Genomic DNA, 20,298 nt, shown 5'->3' with positions numbered 1-20,298 from the left:
TGCACGCTCCTTGCGTACCCCGGACAGGTTTGGCCATTTTTTCTACCCACAGACGGCTCCTATCTAGCTGTACGGGCAGCTTTTCCAATGCGTAGAGTGTGGCAGGGGTATCAGAATCCATGCCTCGAGGGCCAGTGTCCAACATGTTTTCCAACCAGCCTGACATCAAAGCTCCTTTTGGCTAAACACACCTGATCCAGGTAATCAGCAGCAGATAAGGCAGGATTTTTGGAAAACAAGCAGGAGGCTGGCCCTCGAGGCCCGGAATTTGACACCCCTATGGTGTGAGGACATCGTACAACAGCATCACCCATACGTCATAGGAGGATTTTAGCTTTATCAATACGTCACAATACACTAGTATGGTCTAATTTTATGACCTCCATTGAGGTGCCTGCACAAGTCTCAAGGGAACTGCAATTCACACCTGCGCCCCCTTGAGATACTACCCAAAGGACAGACCCAAAGACTGCAGCATCCGTATACTTTGTGTGGGCGATCCTGTGGGCATACCTATGCTCCCCATGCGTGCAGAATTTGAGCGTCAGCAAGGGGCCAGTACTCCCACATTACCAACGACTGTCCTTAAGGTGTAGCCGCTCCGCTCTACGACCCTCTATGGGCCCGGACAACCCACAAACCTGCACGGGTCAACCCCCATGTTTGTTTTCTAACTACCCCTCCGCTAGCAGGAATATATGGGTCAAACAAACCTAATCCAGAATATTAGCAGCAGGTAGAAAGATTTTTCAGAGAATCAAGTTGGACAACTCTGGTCATTGAGGACTTGTGGTCAACACACTGCCATGGAGGTTTCTTTCACACCAAAATCATCACCATTCTAACCTCAGATAAGTCAACATGTCTTTTGGGTAGAGGACAAATAAAGAAAGTACCTAAGCCCCAAAAAGGAGTCGACTGTGGGATTTCACTGCGGTGAAACACAGATCCACCTCAATCACAGGGCATGGCCCATAATTTGACCATTTTATTTGACCACACAGTTGAAGTTAAATCCTGGAGTGGTCAACTCAGACAAATTGCTTTGCTTTTCATTCAAACTTTTAGTTTTTTTTATATATGGAGGACAGTTAGTTGCAGCTGAGGGATCAAGAGTTAAACCACTGCACACAAAAAGTTCTTTTTTAAGAAGACTACTCGTTTAGTCCTTACCTTAACACAGACTCTTTGACGTATTGTAATTTTTTTACCAGCGTGGAGATAAGTGGCTATCGTGAAGTGTTGCATATCAGCACAAAGCTGCTTTTCTCCGCTTTGGAAATACGTTAATTGCAAAAATGGTAAAGCTGTTATGGGAGTCGACAGCATGTCAACAATGGAGCTTAAACTCTGGTGTAAATGGATTAATGCATACTGTGAAATATTTATACTTTTGTTCAAGTTGGTCTTATAAAGGTAGTCTTTTTTTAATCCAAATAGAGTAATTTAAAAAAAATGACAGAATATATTGTTATTCCATATATTACAGATGATAAGAAAAGTATGCAGCTGGGTTTAAAACAATATTTACAAAAAATTCTTTGTTGAAAGCAATTTTTGGTCTTATTTTTGTTGAAAACAATACTTTTTTAAAATCATATTTAGTGATGAGGTGATGAATTTGTAAATAAATAGGTCAAAGTTTAAACCCAAAAAATGTGTCTTCAAAGGTAAAAAAGTTGCAAAAAATGTGGATTCTAGACTTCAAAGCTAATTTTTGTAGTTAAAAGACAGTTCCGTTTGTCTTTACTAATTTGAACATCTTCACAAAGTCATTGTGAAGTCATTTTAAAAAATTACATCCAATATTATTATTGTACTTATTACAGAAGACACTGAGATGGGAAGGAACAGAAAACAAAGTGAAAGTATGCTTGGAGGTTTAAGTTAAAATTTGCACAAATATTTGTTTGTTTAAAGGCAATGTTTCATCATTATTTTTGTTTAAAATTATATTATTTTAGTATATTTAATCTTTTTTTTTTAACATTTTTTTTATTTAACCTTTATTTACCCATGTGATAAAGAATCTCCTTTTCAGGGGAGTTCTGGCAAGGAGGACACAAGAAAATTAAGTCATTATTAAAAATGACAGAAAATATTGTTATTCCATGTAAAGACCCCGGATACATGGGAAAAGAGGGTAGAACAAAAGAAAATTATATATATATACATATGTTAAAAGAAATTTTGAGTCTATATTATACATTGAAATATTATATTTTATCAGTTTTTGTCATGAGGTGATACATTTGTTTGAAAATTGGAGTGAATGCCAAAAAGATGTTTACCGCTCAACTTCAACAAGTTAAAAAAACTTTGGATTCTTGACATAAATTATTATTTAAGTAGCGAAAAGACAGTTTTGTTTTTTTAACCATGAAGCAAGACGTTGAATAAGAACTTCATAATTACTTCATCAAGACATGAAATAATTATGAAGTTCTTATTCAATAATGTTGTTCTATATTGTATTACAGAAGGCCGGATGAAGAAAAAGTGGAAAATAAAAGAAAACTAGTTTTTTATAAAATATATTTGTTTGTTTAAAGATTTTTTTTGGATTCTTTTTTTTTTTTTAAATCAGTCATGAGGTGATAAATGTGTTCCTAAGTCAGAGTGAGAGACAAAAACTGTCTTCAAACTTAAAAAGGTTGAAAAACTTTGGATTCTTGCCATAAATTATATTTTTTTGTAGTAAAAAGTTTTTTGTTTATACCACTATGAATATATGAGAGACAAAGAAAACAAAAACTTTTGCTCTTGGAGAAGAATTCCCAGCGCAGGAATTGTAGGCGTGAAACTTTTCCTCTCAACTTTTTCCTCCCTCCTCCGGCCAAAAGCAGACCCGCCTCTATTAAAGGGACTCCTCTGATTTGTCCGGGTTTCCTGTCTGCGGGGTGAGTGACAGCCCAAGTGGTTTTTGAAGGGGGGATAGACTCTTTCCTTTTTTTTCCCCTGCGTGTTGCCCCGCTGACTTGCCTGCTGCGTGACGACAAGAAGGCAAAGGGGGGAAGATTTGAGCTGGGAGGCGCAGAGGTGCGGGGCAGTTCAGAGGAGCAGAGCGCAGAGGAGCAGTGCGGGACAGACGGCGCGCATCCGTCAGCCAGCTGGAGGAACCCCACACCAACAAACCCCTATGGCTGCTTGAGAAATATCCACTCACCCCCCTTCCCCCCCTTTTTTTCTCTTCTGTGGGACTTTTGACTTCTAACTTTTTTTGTCCAAATCAGCAGAAGTTGTTGCAAGTCTTATAATTAGTCGCTCCAAGTTGAAAGCGCACTTGCCGTGCACGGCGCTTGGCGGTCATGGATACCCATATAAGATGGAAAGTTAAAAGGAGGATAAGGGACGCTCAAATCACTATAGCGGTGATTCTGCTTTTTGTCACGTCGCGTGCAAGTTCAGGTAAGACGCGGCGGCACAGTGATGAGGGGTGAGAGGAGCGCTGCGCTGCAGAGTTTGGATGACGTCTCCTCTCCCCCATTCCTCTATAGTTTAATGTGGCCTTTGATGCATGCAGCTTAGAAACTTTTAAACTTCTTTTAGAGTAGATGTAATTTTCTTTTCTGTTTAGGGAAATATTTAAAGGTGAGGGTTGGAGTTGCCAACTTCCACCTCTCTTCCTCTCTTTTTTTTCATAAGCCTCTGCAAAGGTTTTGTTCCCTCAAAATGAGTTCATTGAAGATAATTTGTCCAAAATTCACATTTTTTTAAACAAGTTTTTGTTAAGTTTTTCTAATAAAGTTTATTTCTGACTTCTCAAAGACACTTTACAGACCGGCACCATGAAAATAGGCTTTATTGCTCTGACAGACAACAGAGAACTGTATAGTGTCCCTTTGTTTTTTAGAACAGATGAGAAGGATGAGTGCAGTTTTCATAGAAAGGGAGGGACTGAAGCTCCTCTGAAGTGGCAGGGTGGAGCCGCCTGAAGGAGTCCAAGAACCTTCAGGCCTGTGCTTAAGCTCCATCAAACAGAAGTTTCAGAAAACTCACGTCAAGAACCTAAAAATGTTTCTGTGCTTTTTCTCCCTGGGGAGCAGGAGGTCTAGAAGTTATCGGGAGGACTTTTGTATTATTAGCACCTTTAGGCTGGCTGGTTGGAGGTCAACTCTAAGGTGAACAGGTGGTTTCTTCTTTCTGTTTTAGACAGATAGTGGAACTGAAAATGCTCAACCTTCTGCACCGAGAAGGTGCTTTTATCACAAAAATGAGACATTCTTTCCTAGAAAAAAGACGATTACTTCAGCTTTATCTCCTTTTGGGTGAATTGGAGTGACCTTTTCTAGACTAAAAGAGGAGGAGTTTGTGTTTAGACTTGGTGGGATGTTCACTGGAGTCATTTTGATGCTGGAGGCTGGATTTAATCATCTCTTAAAACTGACAGAGGAACCAGACTCATGTACGGGTTCCTCAAGGGTCTTGATACACTTCCTGAAACCTAACACCTGACACATGCCAATGGGAAATACTTGATGATTGAATGCAAGCAGCATGCCAGATACCCGTGAGATGTGTGTAAAAGTCATTATCCTGTAAATAACATTTGAGTTAACTCACCCTTTTTGGTCATTTGGCATGCAGTAGACAATTATTTTCAGACCTAGATCATTTTTTTTTTCCCTTAAGAAGAAAAAAACAATTTTTTTACTGCAGGAATTAAAACTATCAGACATTATGTCAGATAAAAACGAGTCTTTAGAATTTTGGGCCAACCTAACTGTTTGCTTGAATTATTTAGAGTAACTGCACAGTTCACTGCATCTTATGAAGTCATAATAAAGTAATACTGTACTGTAAATACTTTGTGTTTGTTACATAGTTGGTAAATTTTGAAATTTGACTATTAGATAACTCTGAATTGCAACAGTTTCTTTCCATCACATATAACTAACCAGATATGATCAAACTACAGTCGTTTTCAGGTTTTAGTTTATAAAAATCACAATTCAAATGAGTTTGGCATTAAGCTAAGCTAACTTCAGAAACAGCTAGCTTAGCTTTGTTAGCCTCTCTCTTGGGATTGTTCCCATGTGTTTGAAAATAATTGTTTATTTACATTAAATAATTATTACTATTTAAAATTATAATTAGGTTGTTTTATGATACCTTTATACTAAAAAAAAAAAAATTCTAAAAAGTTTGCTAGGTGGCTTGCACTGCGAATACAGGCAATAATAGACATCATGGTGTATAACAATTTTACAATCTTTTACGGTAACAACCTGGACTATCCTTGAATGATACATGAGTTTGTTTTTGATGGATTCTGATTAAATTCCTGTGTATTTAATTGAATTATTGGGAAAGGTTAAAGGTGTTATTGTAGTGGGGACACAGTCAAAAATGAAAAAAGGGGTCAGAGTTCACAGGTGAAGGTCAGGACATTCAGTTTGTTTGTCAGGTTTACAGTTTTACTGCCTCTGGGGAGGAATTTATTTCTTGTAACTTTAAGTGGAAAAGAAAAGGAGTATGTGATTGTACTTTAACAAAAGTGGTCAGGATTTTAAACTTCTATTTTTCGTTTGTACAATTAATTTTGGCTACAATATACTATATGGGTATTTAGTTCATTCAGCTTGAAGTTGGATCAAACTGGTTGCAGCGATATGAAAGTGATTTTGATTTTTTTGACCTTTTTATTTTTTTGTTGCTTGTTCTTATCAACGATGGGCTGCATTTCTTTTCGTTGTGAATCAATTGCATTAATTAATCGATATTCTGTTTCAATGGTTTTTTAGCATTTGAGTTTTTCACACATTGGGCCAAATAAACATTCTTTAAATGCTTTCAACTAATGAAAACAAGTGTGGACTTTCACCAAAGCTGCTATTGATGAGCACTGTTGAAGAAGAGGGTTTTTCCCTCAAGAATCCAAATCTTTGGATTATTGTTGGAATAATGTTGTGAGCTTATATTTGTATTTTCCTAATGCAAGTTTTAAAGGGATAAACAGAAGAAGACTTTGCTCTTTAACTGAATTTTTTCCCATCTGGACTCAATAAGTTCTATTGTGCTGTCTGCGCAGCTCTCCAAAAAGGCAAAAAGAAAAAAAAATGTCTTCCAGATGTTTTCTCCCATTCTTGCTGAAACAGGGGACCATGAAAAAGTACTGCTGCTTTTTCCCCCCACTCTGTTCGGGAGAAAATGCACCATCCTCTGGTAGCTTTCAAGAAAATTTCCTATCAAACAACATCTGCAGACCTATGGAGGCGATTGTAATAGCCTTTGGCTTTTTGTCCCAGCCAGGTTTGCACATGTACATCCAGGGTCATTAAAAGGTTCTTTTTGTTTATGAGGGCTCACTTTATGACAGGGTTAAAGGTCGAGAACAGCATGTCCCCAGCTGGTTTTCTTCCTCAGCGTCTGTATATCTGAAGAACTCATCTTGAAGACAATAGACGTTGGTTTTTAAAGATGCATGTCATTTGTAGGCTTTGTACTTTTCCTGGGAATTGTAAGAAACTGAAGTTTGTCATTAATTAGTTATTTTATGGTCTTCTTCCCTATGAGAGGGATTCAAATGGCAGAAAGTTTCCATTTCCAATGAAAAAGTAATGCAACTACCGGTACTTGGTAGAAACCAGTTGGTTTAGTTCCTACTAGTGAATCATCTTTCTGTGGGACCTACAACTTGAAATGAAAGGCTGTTGTTTCTTTGTGAGGTTCATGAATCCATCCAGGGGTCATGCATGTCTCAATCAGATAAGCACAAAAGCATAAAAAAAAAAGTGACTTGACTTTATTTTTGTTTGTGCTTATTGCTGTGGCGCTGAGGAAGGAATCTGGGCTGCAGAGACAAGCAGTGACCCTGCAACCCATGTGCCACTGCAGGCAGTAAATGCAGGCTTTGTGCAACGGATGCTGCAAATCAGCTCTAATGCCCGATAATAACACAGCAGATAAAACAAAAAAGGCACCACAAGTTTTTGACCTGGTGTCACAGTTAAGGAGATGCTTTGTACCGCACAAGTTGGGCATTATTTACTGTATCCTGAACTGTTGCTTGTCTATTCTTTTTTCCAGACTAATGTTAGGTCAAATGATTGTTTAGAGCTTCTCAATGGTGCCCTGTACTCACAGTGTGCTTGGTTAGAAACCAGCTGCAGAACGGGTTCATTGGAAGATCATTTCAGGTTACAAGTGAATCATGGGTAAATCTACTCCTTCAGAAAAGCAGCTTTAGCATGTTTTGCTTTTTGGAGACTTTAGTAACTTTTGTCATGTTTCTTGCACCATTTCAGGCACAGCAAAGTGACGAGTTCTGTCTGGTCTAGGCTTACAATACGCTTCTCTGTATTGGGGTATTATATTCATTGAGCATAGAGAGCAATGCATGACTCATCCTTTCCAACCCCAATCCCCCCATCTCCAGCCAGAGCTTAGCCACAGCTTTGGTGGCAGAAACACTGAGCGTAAGCATTTTTTATTCTTGAGAGGGAAATACAATTCCCTTTGGTCGGTCAAGAAATGTTACTGTTGTCATGTGGGTTCTATTTTTTATTTTATTAGGTGATGCAATAAGCCCAAAAACTTGAAGGATAGAAATAAAATGTAAAAGTTTTTGTCTATTCAAAAGGTTTATGGAGAAATGAGAAACTTTGTATTGGTGATAGAATACAATGGTCCCTCACCATACCCTGATTCACCATGCACTGTCTTGCTGTCACACATTTTATTAATGCACTTAACTTTTTTTTAATGGCGCATTGTGTTCTGCGTCCTGATTGGCTGTTGACCATTGTCAACCAATCTCCCCAATGCCATGTGTCTGGTAGAAAGTGCATTTAGTTTGACAAATTTGCAGAAATGTTCAATCCCATGCTGTTTTTTTTTAATTCAATCATAATCAACATTTTTCTACAAAATTTTGAAATTTCAAGTTTAAACGAGATAAAAGTGTAGAAATGTTCTGTCTGAGAAAAGTCTATAAAGTGTGTAGTAAGGCATCTTACACCCTTGAAATTTCTTTAATCCGATTCTGCAGATTTCACCTATCGCATCGTTTTAGATCAAAACTCCTGCGATAAACGAGGGACCACTGTAATATATATATTTTTGTTGTTGCTGTTTTTGCTCATTTTGGCAAAAGTGAGGGTGGCATCATTTTTAGTCCAAATGGCAATGAACGGAACCAAAAAAACTGGATTTAATTAGGCCCATTAGCAACCAGTGAGTGATCACAAAGTTCGTCCTTATTTTATACACCTGTGGTTGTCCGTTGCCATCCAGTCTTTTTTGATCTCTACATCACAACTTCCTGGCCTTAGCACCACAAACATGTTCTTTTGTTGAAAATCTTTTGCATCCCGTCACCTGTTTCTGATGTACCAAATACATGGTTACTAACCAAGTATTTGGTTGAGTTTATAGCTTGATCAGCTATAATTTGGAGATTAAGATCATTTAAAGTTTGAAATTGTTGCTGTTAAATTAAGATGTGGAAAGAGGCACGTGCAAGAATGTCTTTTCCGATAAAGTTTTTCCACCGTGAGTCAGAAAGTCCCAATGCCTGCAATTTGTAATATCTTTAATGAAAATGAGTCATGAGGGGCAAACCACTAAAATGTCTGGGACATCTTCCATCTGCCTCAACTGTGGAAGAAAAGAAAAAAAACTATAACTAGCCACAAAGAAGTCTTATACTCACTGGAGTTCAAGATATATTGATAATCAAGCCTTATATAGATAAACAAACCAAAATGCAGAAATAGTTTTCCACCTTGTTTTTGGTTTACTTGGATTCCTTGACCGATTACGGTTTGCTGACAGTCTAGTTAGTTTGGAGTTTGGATTGGGTCATTACAGCTGATTTTTCCTATTGAGCCGTTTTGTCTCAGGTCTAATGGTTTTCTTGGGGGATCAGTGACCTGTTGCAGGAACTCTGACCTTTAACTTTGGCCAAAGCAAAGAGTTCACGGTTGACTCAGGGAATGAAAGAGGCCTTGTTCCTGCTAAACAAGCCCCAATCATCATCATCATCATGCCTGACAGTTTGCATTACGCTTTGGTCCTGACACCACCGTTCTCTTGTGGATCCAAAGCAGCTTCACTCAAGATATCCTTTAGGCTTTCCTGTAATGCAGCTCTGCAAACCTAAGCTCCACTTTGTCTCAAAATCTACCCAGTATTTATGCTTCATATGCTTACTGTGGCTGGTAAGTCTATGTAGAAGTATTTTTCAATTTGACTTTCATTAGCTTTTGTTAGTTGGTTTTTTGTGTGCTTTTTTATTTTTTTTGTCATTGTTAAATGACAAGTAGATTTGACTGGATATGATGGTTTTGATAAATGCTTTTGAGCTGCAACCTTATAATGTTATTTTGGAAGTAGTTTTTCTAATGCTAATTTTGTAGGGAATGGTTTGGTTTTGTAAAGTATGTAATTTTCTTGGTTGTATGTTATCATTTTATACTTTTATTGCATTGGATAAGCATTATTTAGTGCATAGACCTTAAAATTAGCAACAGATTGATACGTATCTAATAGCGATATACTAGTTTTTTTTTTTAATGGCTACTTCAGCAAAAGTAGCTTTTTGTCCTTTGCATTTATAAGAATATAAAGTATTTACTTTATAACTGATTTATCTAAAAAATGTTTATTTCCAGATTCACTGAGACTGGTTTAGGATTGGTGTGAAAAACAATTCCACAAAATTACAATATTTTGAGGTCAGGTAGTTTGTAAATTTATAAATTCTGTTAATTGCACACATAATGACAATTTTTTAAAAAGAAAACATGATAAAATGAATTGAATCCTTGTTATTTCATTATTTTGACCCATTCGAAATACAAGTTTATAATCTTAATTTATATGCTTCAATCAGCTCTGTCCTGCTTTCAGATTTAATCAAATCTGCTATGTTTGGTTCTGCCTGCTGTAGCTGATTGAAGCAGACATACCAAGAATAGTTTTAAATACGGTAATAAAATAACTTGTTTTCTTCAGTTGTCCATCAATATCCGACTCTGTCTGTATTTACACTAGTTTTAAATTATTCTAAGAAAAATCTCGTCATGCTTAAGTGTGGTGACTCTCCTGTTTGTTATTCAGCGATCCTAGATTCACTCACTGCTGAATCTAAGGATCAGATGTTAGACAGTCAGAGTAGAGATTCCACCTTTTTCCAAAATTGTACCTGTAAAGTTACGCTTAACACGTCCTCGGCAACTTGCGTTTAAGTGGCCGCTACCGATGAAAAGTTTATGTAAACATGCATTTTGGGCTTCTGCATTCAAAGCGCCATAGTTTATGCATGGTTATGCAATTTTCTTTGACCGTTTTTGGGCTCTGCCTACAAAATGCGTGGCTATCGAATATGGGTCAGAGGAAAAAATTAAAAAATTGCAGTTTGTGCCCAGCTGGGAAAAATATGAAAGATTCACGAGATAACCACCACTTCGCTATTTTACACAAAGCCTCTTCCAACTGTAGGTGGCTGACATGTGCTGGTAAATAGTAGAAAAAGAAAAAGACAAAGAAGCCCCTCCCTGCTTGTCCAGTGTGCTCTCTGGTTGATGCGTCACAGCAAGCCTTCACACTCGGTCACAGAGAACATAAATGCAGAAAACACATTTGGGAATTTAACTTTAAGTTTAATTTTAAATACTTGCGGCAAACAACAAAATCCAGCCTTGGATGCACTTAAAGCACTGTTGTGACATCACAAAGGCTCATTTATTCAAACCAAGCGTCTTTGCGACAGTTTGACAGCGATTTTTGCCATGAAAAGGTGAAATACTCAAAAAAAGGCGAAAATGAATTTTTTTTTGTTACATAAGTTCCCATTGAAAGGAAAAATGTCACATTTACATGTCAAAACTCAAAACACACAATTTTCTTCGGTGGGGGACATTAAAGTGCGAAAGAAGGCACTTTTCACACTGGCATGTTTATTCCATGCCAGAGTTTGTTTTCTCTTTTAAGAAGAATGAAAGCAACTTTAAACTTTGATGTGGACCAAACAAGCAGACAGCTTTTGACCCATCAGAGCAGAAAAAGGTCAGTCAGGTTAATACAGCGCAATGAGAGTTAGATACAAAATGGCCGTTTGGAAAGGTTGGAGAACAAGTGAAATGAAAAGCAAACTGAAGTCCAATCCAAGTGAAAAAGGGCTGAACTTTAGTGACACCTTTATCTGGTTTGATGAAACTTTAGTACAAAAAAAGTCCACAAAGGGTTTGGTCTGGGAAATCCTACAGGGACAAGAGGTAGGACATCAGTTTTTATGGTTAAACATATCACACAAAAGTGATTTTTCTTTAAAAATGATCACAAATGTTGAGAATTTTATTTACTGTGATCTGATGTGTTCATCAGAGTTCTTGTTTTCTGATTTTGTGCAGGAAATGTAGATGTAAAGTCATTAGTTTGACTCAGGACATGAAGTTGGTAGCACTTTTGAAGATTTATTGGAGTTGATTCAGGCAAATCTGAAGGCTCATAATTTATTTGCTCGTGACGTTCCTTTTAGCCAAAGGGTGGATGTTGCTCAAGTATGACGCTGGTTCAAGTGTCAGCGGGAGATGGATTATTAGCTAAATATGCTTTTGCTGCAACGCAACGTGTTGTGAGATAAACTTTTCCACCACAACAGAAACCGTCAATTTCATTATTACTATTATTTTTTATTGTTTTTTTTTGTTTTAATTCCAAAATCTCACTTTTCTAAATAATTCTTATATCTACTCCTGTTCTACTTCACAATAAATTTGTATGAATTTGGCAACTTCTAAATGAATCTTTAAAAACATCTATTAAAAATATTTTTTGTTTTCTTTTTATGCTTGAACAAATAAAAATGAAGGAACAAAATGACATTAAGTGAGAGGAAATGCTGTTATTTAGAATTTATAAAGCAAGAAAAACATTAAAGGCAATAAATATAATTAGCAATAAAACTAAGAACAATAAAAGACAAATGGTTTAAGTAAAAAGTGATACATTGACAGCCAATGAGTTAAAATTTGTTGAATTATTAAAGTTATTTAAAATATTTTAAAAACCCATCTACAGCTTCTTGTAGTTAATTAAAAATAGTTTTTTTGTTGATACATTTCACACCTTTGTATTTGAATTTTTAATGACTGTTTTTTATTTTTGCATTAGAATCCGTCTGCTACCCTCTTCCACTACTTCCACGGCCATAACATAATGAACATAATGCAATGTTCAGAATGTGCTTTTGCTCTGCCTTGTCTTGCTGAAAAATGCATTCCTGGAAAAGACGTTGTCTTAAAGCAGTATTTGTTGTCAAATTTCTCATTATTTTTTACGTGGTGTTTTTTTTCACACACCGTCAGCTGCACTAATGCTGTTTCAGTCAGTCTTTGTGGCCTGATGCGGTTTATTTGTTCCATGAAGGATCTGAGCAGAGGGCATGCTCCATTCATTCAATTCCTTCTGTGTTCTGTGTTCACTGAGAAGTGTAGAAGATTTGCCAGCAGGAAACTGAGGTTGAACACATAAATGAGGAAAGCTTAGCTGGTGAGAGAAAAAAAAGGTACAACAAGTTGAAACTTGTTTGCAGTTTGCGATAAATTTGCTATTTATTAAATTGCAAATATATTGTTATCACGACATCAAGTCGTACAATACACATATCGCAAAAGTTGGCGAAAATTGCAATAAATGGTAATATTGAATGTGCTCAAAAATCTTATAGCAGTTTGAAATATTTAACGAATCAAATAAATCCCTTTATGCATTTGACCAATCGGATGGAGCCCTTTTGTGTTAGATGTTCGCCATACATGTAAAGGGTCAATTGAAGTGTAATTAAAGTGTAATTTCAGTTTTGTTGACTCATATTTAAATTAAACTGTTGCAGTGAAATTGAAATTATGTATTTAGTGGTTTTGCCTTTTTGTTCACGTATCCCAAGTTATATCATCATTACAATACTGATCATTAATATCACAAATTGCGAGTTTTCCTCATATTGTGCAGCCCTAATGTTGACTCACTGACGTCAAACCAGGATGGTGCCCTAATGTATTAGTTATTATGAAACCATTTTACAATTGAGGGTCAAAGTATCTTGGACTATGTGTCATCAGTGGGTCTTGAGTGCAGCGTTGTCAGATTGGGTGTTTTGGAGTTTGAATTTGAGGGCAAAAACTGCTTTTTGCAGGTGGACATAGTTTAGATTAATGGGTCTGCGATCATTTTTGCTGTTTTTAGTTAGATTGACTTTTTTGGTTTGTTTTTTGCTGGGTTTGGGATTTTTTTATAGATTACTTTTAGGTTGAAAAAAAAAGTGGCTTTTATTTGGCAACCCTGCTAGAAGGATCTTAGACCAGATGAAACTAGCATAAATGAAGGGGAAATAATGGTGGATGCTCACTGCCCACTGACAATGAATCATTCCAATATTTCCATATTGTCACTACTGTTGTGAGTTAGGGTCTTCGTATTGCTCTGAGGCCCAAATCATGTGTCCCCCCTGTCAGTAAATGGGACCCGAGTTTGTACTGTATTGGTTCTGAGGTATTTTGACTGGATGCTTAACTTTGTTGATATTTTTGGTTTTAAATATTTTTTTCCATTTATTAGTACCAGAGTTTTTCTTTCTTAATCCTTACTTTAGCCATTGAAGAACTATAGATCAACATCCTTGCCTTTTTGTTGCTTCCTTTAGGGGTTGTTACAGCATCTGGTTCCATTAAATCCTGTCTTCAGTGTCTTCCTTTCTCACACCAACCCCCCTCATGTCCTCCTTTGCTGCATCTATGGACTTTCTCTTTGGTCTTCTTCTAGACCCCTTCCTGATGGCTTCAACCTCAGCATTCTTTTATCAACAATAATCACTGTCCCTCCTCGCAACATGTCCAAACCATCTCAATCTGGTCTTTCTAGTTCTGAAACCTTCCTCCACCCATTCCAACCTGCTTGCACACACCTCTTTACATCTTTTCCACACTCATTTATTCTTGACTGTTGACCCTATGTACTCAAAGTCCTTCCCCATCTTCACCTCTGCTTCCTATAACCTCCCCATTCCACTTGAGTTTCTCTCATTCTGGTCTTTCTGTTGACCCCTTCATTCCCCTCCTGTTTGGAGCTAACCTCCACCCATCTTGATGTTACTCCACCTGGTCTCTGCTGTCCCTATAGATGACGATGTCAACTGCAAACATCGTGATCCACATAGATTCATGTCTGCCTATTCTGTCACAGCCTGTCCATCACCACACCAAACAATAAGATGATCCTTGGTGCAGTCCCACTTCCATCCTGAACTACTCTATCACACCTACAGCACATCTCAGCATTTTTTTGAGGTCTCACAGGTCTTGAACAACTCCAACCTTCTTCTCTGCCACTCCAGACTTCCTCATACAAACCAAAGCTCCTCTCTCTGTATCATGTCATAAACTTTAGATCGACAAAGACACAATACAGCTTCTTGTCACCTTCTCTGTTATTCTCCAGAAAATTCTTCAAAGCAAACTTTGCATTTGTGGTTTTCTTTCTCTACATGAAACCATCCTGTCTGGTTCCACTACTCTTTCCCATGTCTTCATTGTGACTCATCAGCTTAATACTGCTATAATTTATTTTACTCTGCATGTCTCTCTTCTTAAAGATTCCTCCATTCCTCAGATATCCTCTTACTCTCTCCAAGATTTTGTTCAACAACCCAGTCAGAACGTCTACTACCACCTCTCCTAAACACTTCCATACCTCCACTCTTCATCCTCTTCAATGTCTTCCTCTTTTAATTCTTACTGATCTTTACTTCCAGCTCCACAACATCCTCCACTTCTTCTCTCTAGCATTTTTCTCATCTATCAGCTCTTCAAATTTCTCAATCAATCTGTTCATCACAATTGTGGAACCTGTTAACACATTTCCCTTCCAGTCCTAGGTCTTTCTGAATGCCTGTACATCCTTTCATCTCTTTTTCTCTGTCTCACCTGTACAGATCCACCTCTCCCTCCTTTGTGTCCAACCTGTCATACAAGTCCTCTTCCGCCTTTTGTTTGACCGCTGTCACCTTCTCCTCGTGCTGCATCTCCTCGTGCTTGTGATGTCTTCTAACACTTAGTCCACACTCCTGAACTTTTTCATTCCTCCACCAAGTCTCCTTATCTGCTTTCCTCATTCCACATGACACACTAAGTACCTTCCTCCTAATCTCCCACTCCAATTCATCTCTTGTGAGACAGCAGGTCATGTTTGGTTTCATCTTCTCCTTGGAGGTGCGGGACATCAGTAAAGCACAGCAGAACCTGATTGGCCTAAACTACCAGTCCAGAATTGTTTTTGATTTTTGGGAAAAGTATTTTTTTCGTCCAGGATTCTATGTTCTTGTTGTCATGTCAGTGGTGAGTTAGTGATGGCATAATGGTTACGTGTGAAGCTGGCTGAGTGAGTTAACAACAGGACTGTCAGAGCTGCAGGGCCTCCTTTATCATGCATTTAAGTCACCCAGTTAACTGGATCTGCAGTAAAAAAAAAAAAAAAAAAAGTTCAGGAAAAGTAGCAGCAAGTGGTTATGAAATAAAAGCAGTTGAAGATGGAGAGAAAGAAAACAAAATCGGGAATGAGAAATGCTGAAAGAGGAAGATAACAGCTATCGCATTTGTACTCCGAGTGTCTATTCCTGTACTTTTGCTGCTTTAATATAAGCTTTCAGAGGAACGCTGTGGAATCTTGACTCAGATTTTCCATCGCACTCGGGTGGGCGGCTGTAGTGATTTATCTCACTGGTTTGAGCTTCAGCATGGAGACAGTGAAGTAAACCATCTGGTATTCCCACTGTTAAAGCAATAAGAGGCTGTTTTAAAGGGCTAAGTGTATATAAGAGACGTTCAAGTATGAAAAGCTCTGTTATTGGGATTGTTTTAAGGTGTTTATGCATGTCAATTGAAAATGTTCACTCCTAAAAAGAACAGCACTTTTATTTTTTTGGTTGCTAAATAATTATGGCACATCAAAGAAGTGGATACGGTATTATATGTCCTAAGTGAAATCCATTCTGCAAGTAGATGATTTACTGTATTGAAACTTTCTTAAAGCCTTAGTCACAACTGCCCATACGGGTGGATATGGGCTGTCGGTGGGTAAAAAATAGGGAAATTTGTACAGGGCATGCAGGTGGAACCGTATGAAACATCAAGGTGGTAGACCACTCAGTGAGCCCATAGAGCAAGAAATGGTCGTGGTGATTTTTTCTACCACCAAATTGCGAGCAACAGCTCATTACTATACGAGCCATTAGGGGCACAGAGAACCTACAAACCTGCAGTTCTTGTACGACTCATGGCCTTGTTTGGGTCCATGTGACTAAGGGTTGAGCAATCCCAAAAAAAAAAAAAAAAAAATCAATTAAATTTTTAGTGTTGGACTACAGTAAAAGGTTTTTGATTTCAACATACCTTTTAAAGAATAATTATATGCTTTACGTGTAGGATTAAAGGGAAACAGCTGTTCTTTATGGTATTACCACTTGTACAATCACTTCAGGTATGTATGAACTTAGATTTTCAAGTACCCTTTTATTTATGGTAAAAATCTTTACAAATTGTTCACAGAGTAGGTTAGCTACCTACTTACTGCCCGCATATAATATGAAATTCCATTCTGTACAGTAAACGCCTCGCTTCTGAAATTCATGTGGGTACATAAAATATACATTTGTTGATCCGAGGAAATAATACAAGTTCAAAAGAAAACTTTGTTCTAGCATTTTTTTTTAATGAATCTATAAACAAATAAGTGTCAAATCTGAACTTTTTTTTGTTTTGCTGAGGTTTGTCTAAATTCTAGTCGGTTGCTTCTGGGCAGGAATCTCAAAGCGTAGCCTCATTAGGAAGGGGTTAATTTCCCTCTTCACTCTTTCCTCCTGCGGTTTATTCCATGTGCACCTTTTGGTCCAGGTCACTGGTTTAGTGATCCAAAATGCCTGGACTAAAGCTGCTCAATAAAAGAAACCTGGAGTAATACTGTGAAGTTAATCACTGATTTATTTCATATACTTTTTGTGACTCTATAATGTTGATACAGATCACTAGCGTTTGCTTCTATTGTCTTTAAAGAAAAAAAACAACATGATAAAAATAAATTAGTGAGGTCTGTACATAAAACACTTGGGAAACAAAATAAATACTCAAACTAAAAGTTTGGTAAACATAAAAAGCAAATGCTTTAACACTAAATCATTAGATTTCTTGTATTTATATGTTAGTTTTTTGTTTTTATTACACATTTATGTTTTATACTTAAACACTTGCTTGAGTATTTTATAGATGAAAACAGATTCAATGGTTGACAAAATAGGACAGAAAAATATAAGATGCTACGCTAGCATGCTCGTCTGCTAGCTTCACATACCTGAAGAGCTGTTGCAGCAACAAACTTCGGTAAAGATGGAGTAAAGCAGCACATGGATTACTTTTGAAAAAATAAATTGTTAATTTGATCTAAATCTTAAATTTAAAAAGTGAACAAGGCAAAATACAAAGTTATTTAAATATATTTGCTACATTAATGTATGCTACTGTAAGAACAGGAAGTCAAATATCTTCTTCTTGTGTTTAGTTAATGTGAATTATAGCGCCACAGTTCACCTAGTGGAAACAAAATGAATTATCATAAACCATGTACCATTTTGGCTTCTTGTTTTTTCTACGTGCATAATTTTAATAGAAAAAGTAATTTTGTTTTATAATGAATATTAACAGGAAACATAATTTGTGTACAGTAAAGCCAATGAGTCAGCAGCTGAATTTTAATGGAGACTTTAAATACAAATGAGTGCAAACTCATAACCACAGTGAAGTCCTAAAGGTTTGTTGATGTGGTAAAAGTGTTATTTTTACTCCAAAGGTAACACCAAAAATCCTTTGGATTAGATAAAAACAACATTGTAACAAACCAGCAGCTTTAGTCTGTCATTGTTACATCCGAGCTGTCATCATGTAGGGAAAGTACACGCCATAAATTATAGAAACTGTTGAATGGTGGATCTGCAGATGAATGCTTGGTAGTACTGGTTTTTGACTGATGTGTATGCATTTCATGAAATGTGGTCAGTCCCTAAAGCATCCACTGAAAATGAGTTTATTATTTATGTTTTTTTTTATTGTATTGGGTTCTATATTTAAATGCAGGTTCCTTGAAGGGGTTTTGATCTAGACACACTAAATCAGGGGTGCTCATTACATTGACGAAGGATGTGATGGTAGACTGCCGACCATAAAAGATAAATAAGCAAAATATATACTGAATATGTAAATATACATCAACGATCCTACACAAAGATCTACGTTGCTGCGTTTAACTACTCTGGAGCTCTGTCTTTCTTCTCCCGGCGAAGGACTACCCCGGCCCTCGGGAACCTTTATTGAGGCCCCAGGTGGCCCACGTGCATCACCGAGTCCGAGACGCTATGCCTGACCCAGCAGTTCTCGCCCGTAGGATCAGAGCCCACTCAGGCAGCAGTGTTGCCCAGAGGAACTCGCTTCTCGAGTGGTGTCTACAGAGCAGAGCATGAAACATGATCATCAATGCTTTCCGTTTTTAAAACTAAACGCCATATCTGTTCTAATTATCAAAAAAAAAAAAAAAAAACTTTTGAATTGTTGATTTCAGGTTTAGAGCAAAATCTGGTAAAATAATAAAAAGGAAGAATACAAAAATCCTCATACCCTCATGATATGTGCCAAAGGGTCCTCTTCATCATAGGGCTCACTCAGCCTGGTCTGGGTCAGGCTGACAGCGCTGCAGCGGGTTGATTTCTCGGTCGTAGGCCAGGTAGGCCAAAACATCAAAATTTACTTTAATTTTTGGCCACAATATCTTTTATGGCTTGTACTTACATTACACCCATCCCATTTTTTAGTGATGTAGGACACCTATGCAAGGTGGAACAGCTGATGGTGCCTACAGACGACACCAGAGCAATCCTACCTACCAAAAGAGCCAATCTTAAGGGCCAGATGGACTCTGGCTAGGCCAAACTGGTGTGCTGTGAGTGCACAGGCCTTTAATTACTCCATGTCCTCAGCACCAGGTCAAGCATGCGCCTGGAGAGCTAGGCCTCACTTCAGGAAGACGAGAAGGATGGGGCAAAAAAAAAAGGGAAGAATGTTAATCCCCATCTGTGAAAAAGGTCTTAATTCACTTGTCTGACACCCCTCCTCGTGTCAACGGAGATGAGTCACCGTCTGGAGTCTCCAGTTTAGTTACAGTGGCTTTGTAAATATGTGTGTACATATAGTCGGTTTGGAGAATGGGATTCACTACAGCCTCAGTACCAAGCCAGACGCAGGATTATGGATTTGGCTCTCAAGCTCCGGCTCAGACACAGAGAGGACAGAAAAGTCTAGAAAAGTCCAAAATGAAACAGAGTTTTAGAAATACATGTTATCACTGAGCAAATCCTGAACTGCTAACTCTTTTTTCACAAATAAGCTTTTTTAGTTAAGTTAGGTACTTAATTTTTTTACGGTGTTGATGAAGAGTCCAAATTTAAATGTTTCTTCATCCTTTGTCATCTTAAGTTCTGGGTTAAAACAGTGGAATTGAAAAGTTATTTTAAAGTTTATTCAGGAAATCTTGTAGTTTTATCTTTTTGGTGTGATCAAGTACAAACAACTTTTGCAAATGACTCTTGATTATGTTTTTAAAAGGCTGTCTCTGTTTTTTTTGCCTCAGTTTACACAAATCAAAAGGGCAAAAACTGTAACTTTCTTTGGAAAGTTTGAGGCCCCTGAAGTAAAATCGGACTTATTGAATATAATTTTGCCATACCTAACAATTACTGGAAGTATTTAAGAAGTGTATGTAGCTTACTCTAATGTTGTGTTTCCAAGTTGCTGGGAGTAGAAGCTGTGCAATGTTGTATAACCTTTAACCATTTAACACCGCTCTTTGACACACTGTCGCTCTTCGACCGTTTACGCCAGGGGTTTCCAAATCCAGACCCAGAGAGCCGGCCTCCTGCATGTTTTCCAGAAACCCTGCCTTTTCTGCTGTTGATTACCTGGATTAGACATGTTTAGCCAATTAGGAGCTTCAACGGCAGACTGGCCTGAAAAAATGTAGAACTTGAGGCCTGAAATTGGACACCCCAGGTTTACGCAATTAACGTGAACCAGCTGATTCTGATGTGGAGGAAAGTGGCTGTTTCTATTGCCCTGATTTGAAATGTATTACCAGTGTGAAGTGTTGCATATCAGTGCAAAGCTGCTTTTCTCTGTTTCAGAAGCCGCTGGAATTACATTAATTGTGCAAACAATTGAAGAGCTACTGTTGTTGAAAGGATGTCAAGACTGGCGCCAA

The 20,298-nt window shown here is 37.6% G+C and overlaps 1 protein-coding gene across 2 annotated transcripts in view; it reads left to right on the top strand.

Moving 5' to 3' along the window:
* Positions 1 to 2,882: 2,882 nt before the first annotated feature.
* The window catches only part of col5a1 (procollagen, type V, alpha 1), an 87,687-nt gene continuing 70,271 nt past the window's right edge, over positions 2,883 to 20,298 (top strand). For both annotated transcript variants that reach the window (XM_011481505.4, XM_011481504.4), the window contains exon 1: positions 2,883 to 3,408. In XM_011481505.4, the coding sequence (XP_011479807.1) occupies positions 3,309 to 3,408 (100 nt within the window). In that variant the 5' untranslated portion in view covers positions 2,883 to 3,308. The remainder of the gene's footprint in view (positions 3,409 to 20,298) is intronic.

Source organism: Oryzias latipes, chromosome 12 (assembly GCF_053564925.1).
Source record: "Oryzias latipes strain Hd-rR chromosome 12, Olatipes_Hd-rR_3.1".
Lineage (NCBI taxonomy): Eukaryota > Metazoa > Chordata > Actinopteri > Beloniformes > Adrianichthyidae > Oryzias > Oryzias latipes.
This window is presented reverse-complemented; position numbering and strand designations above follow the sequence as displayed.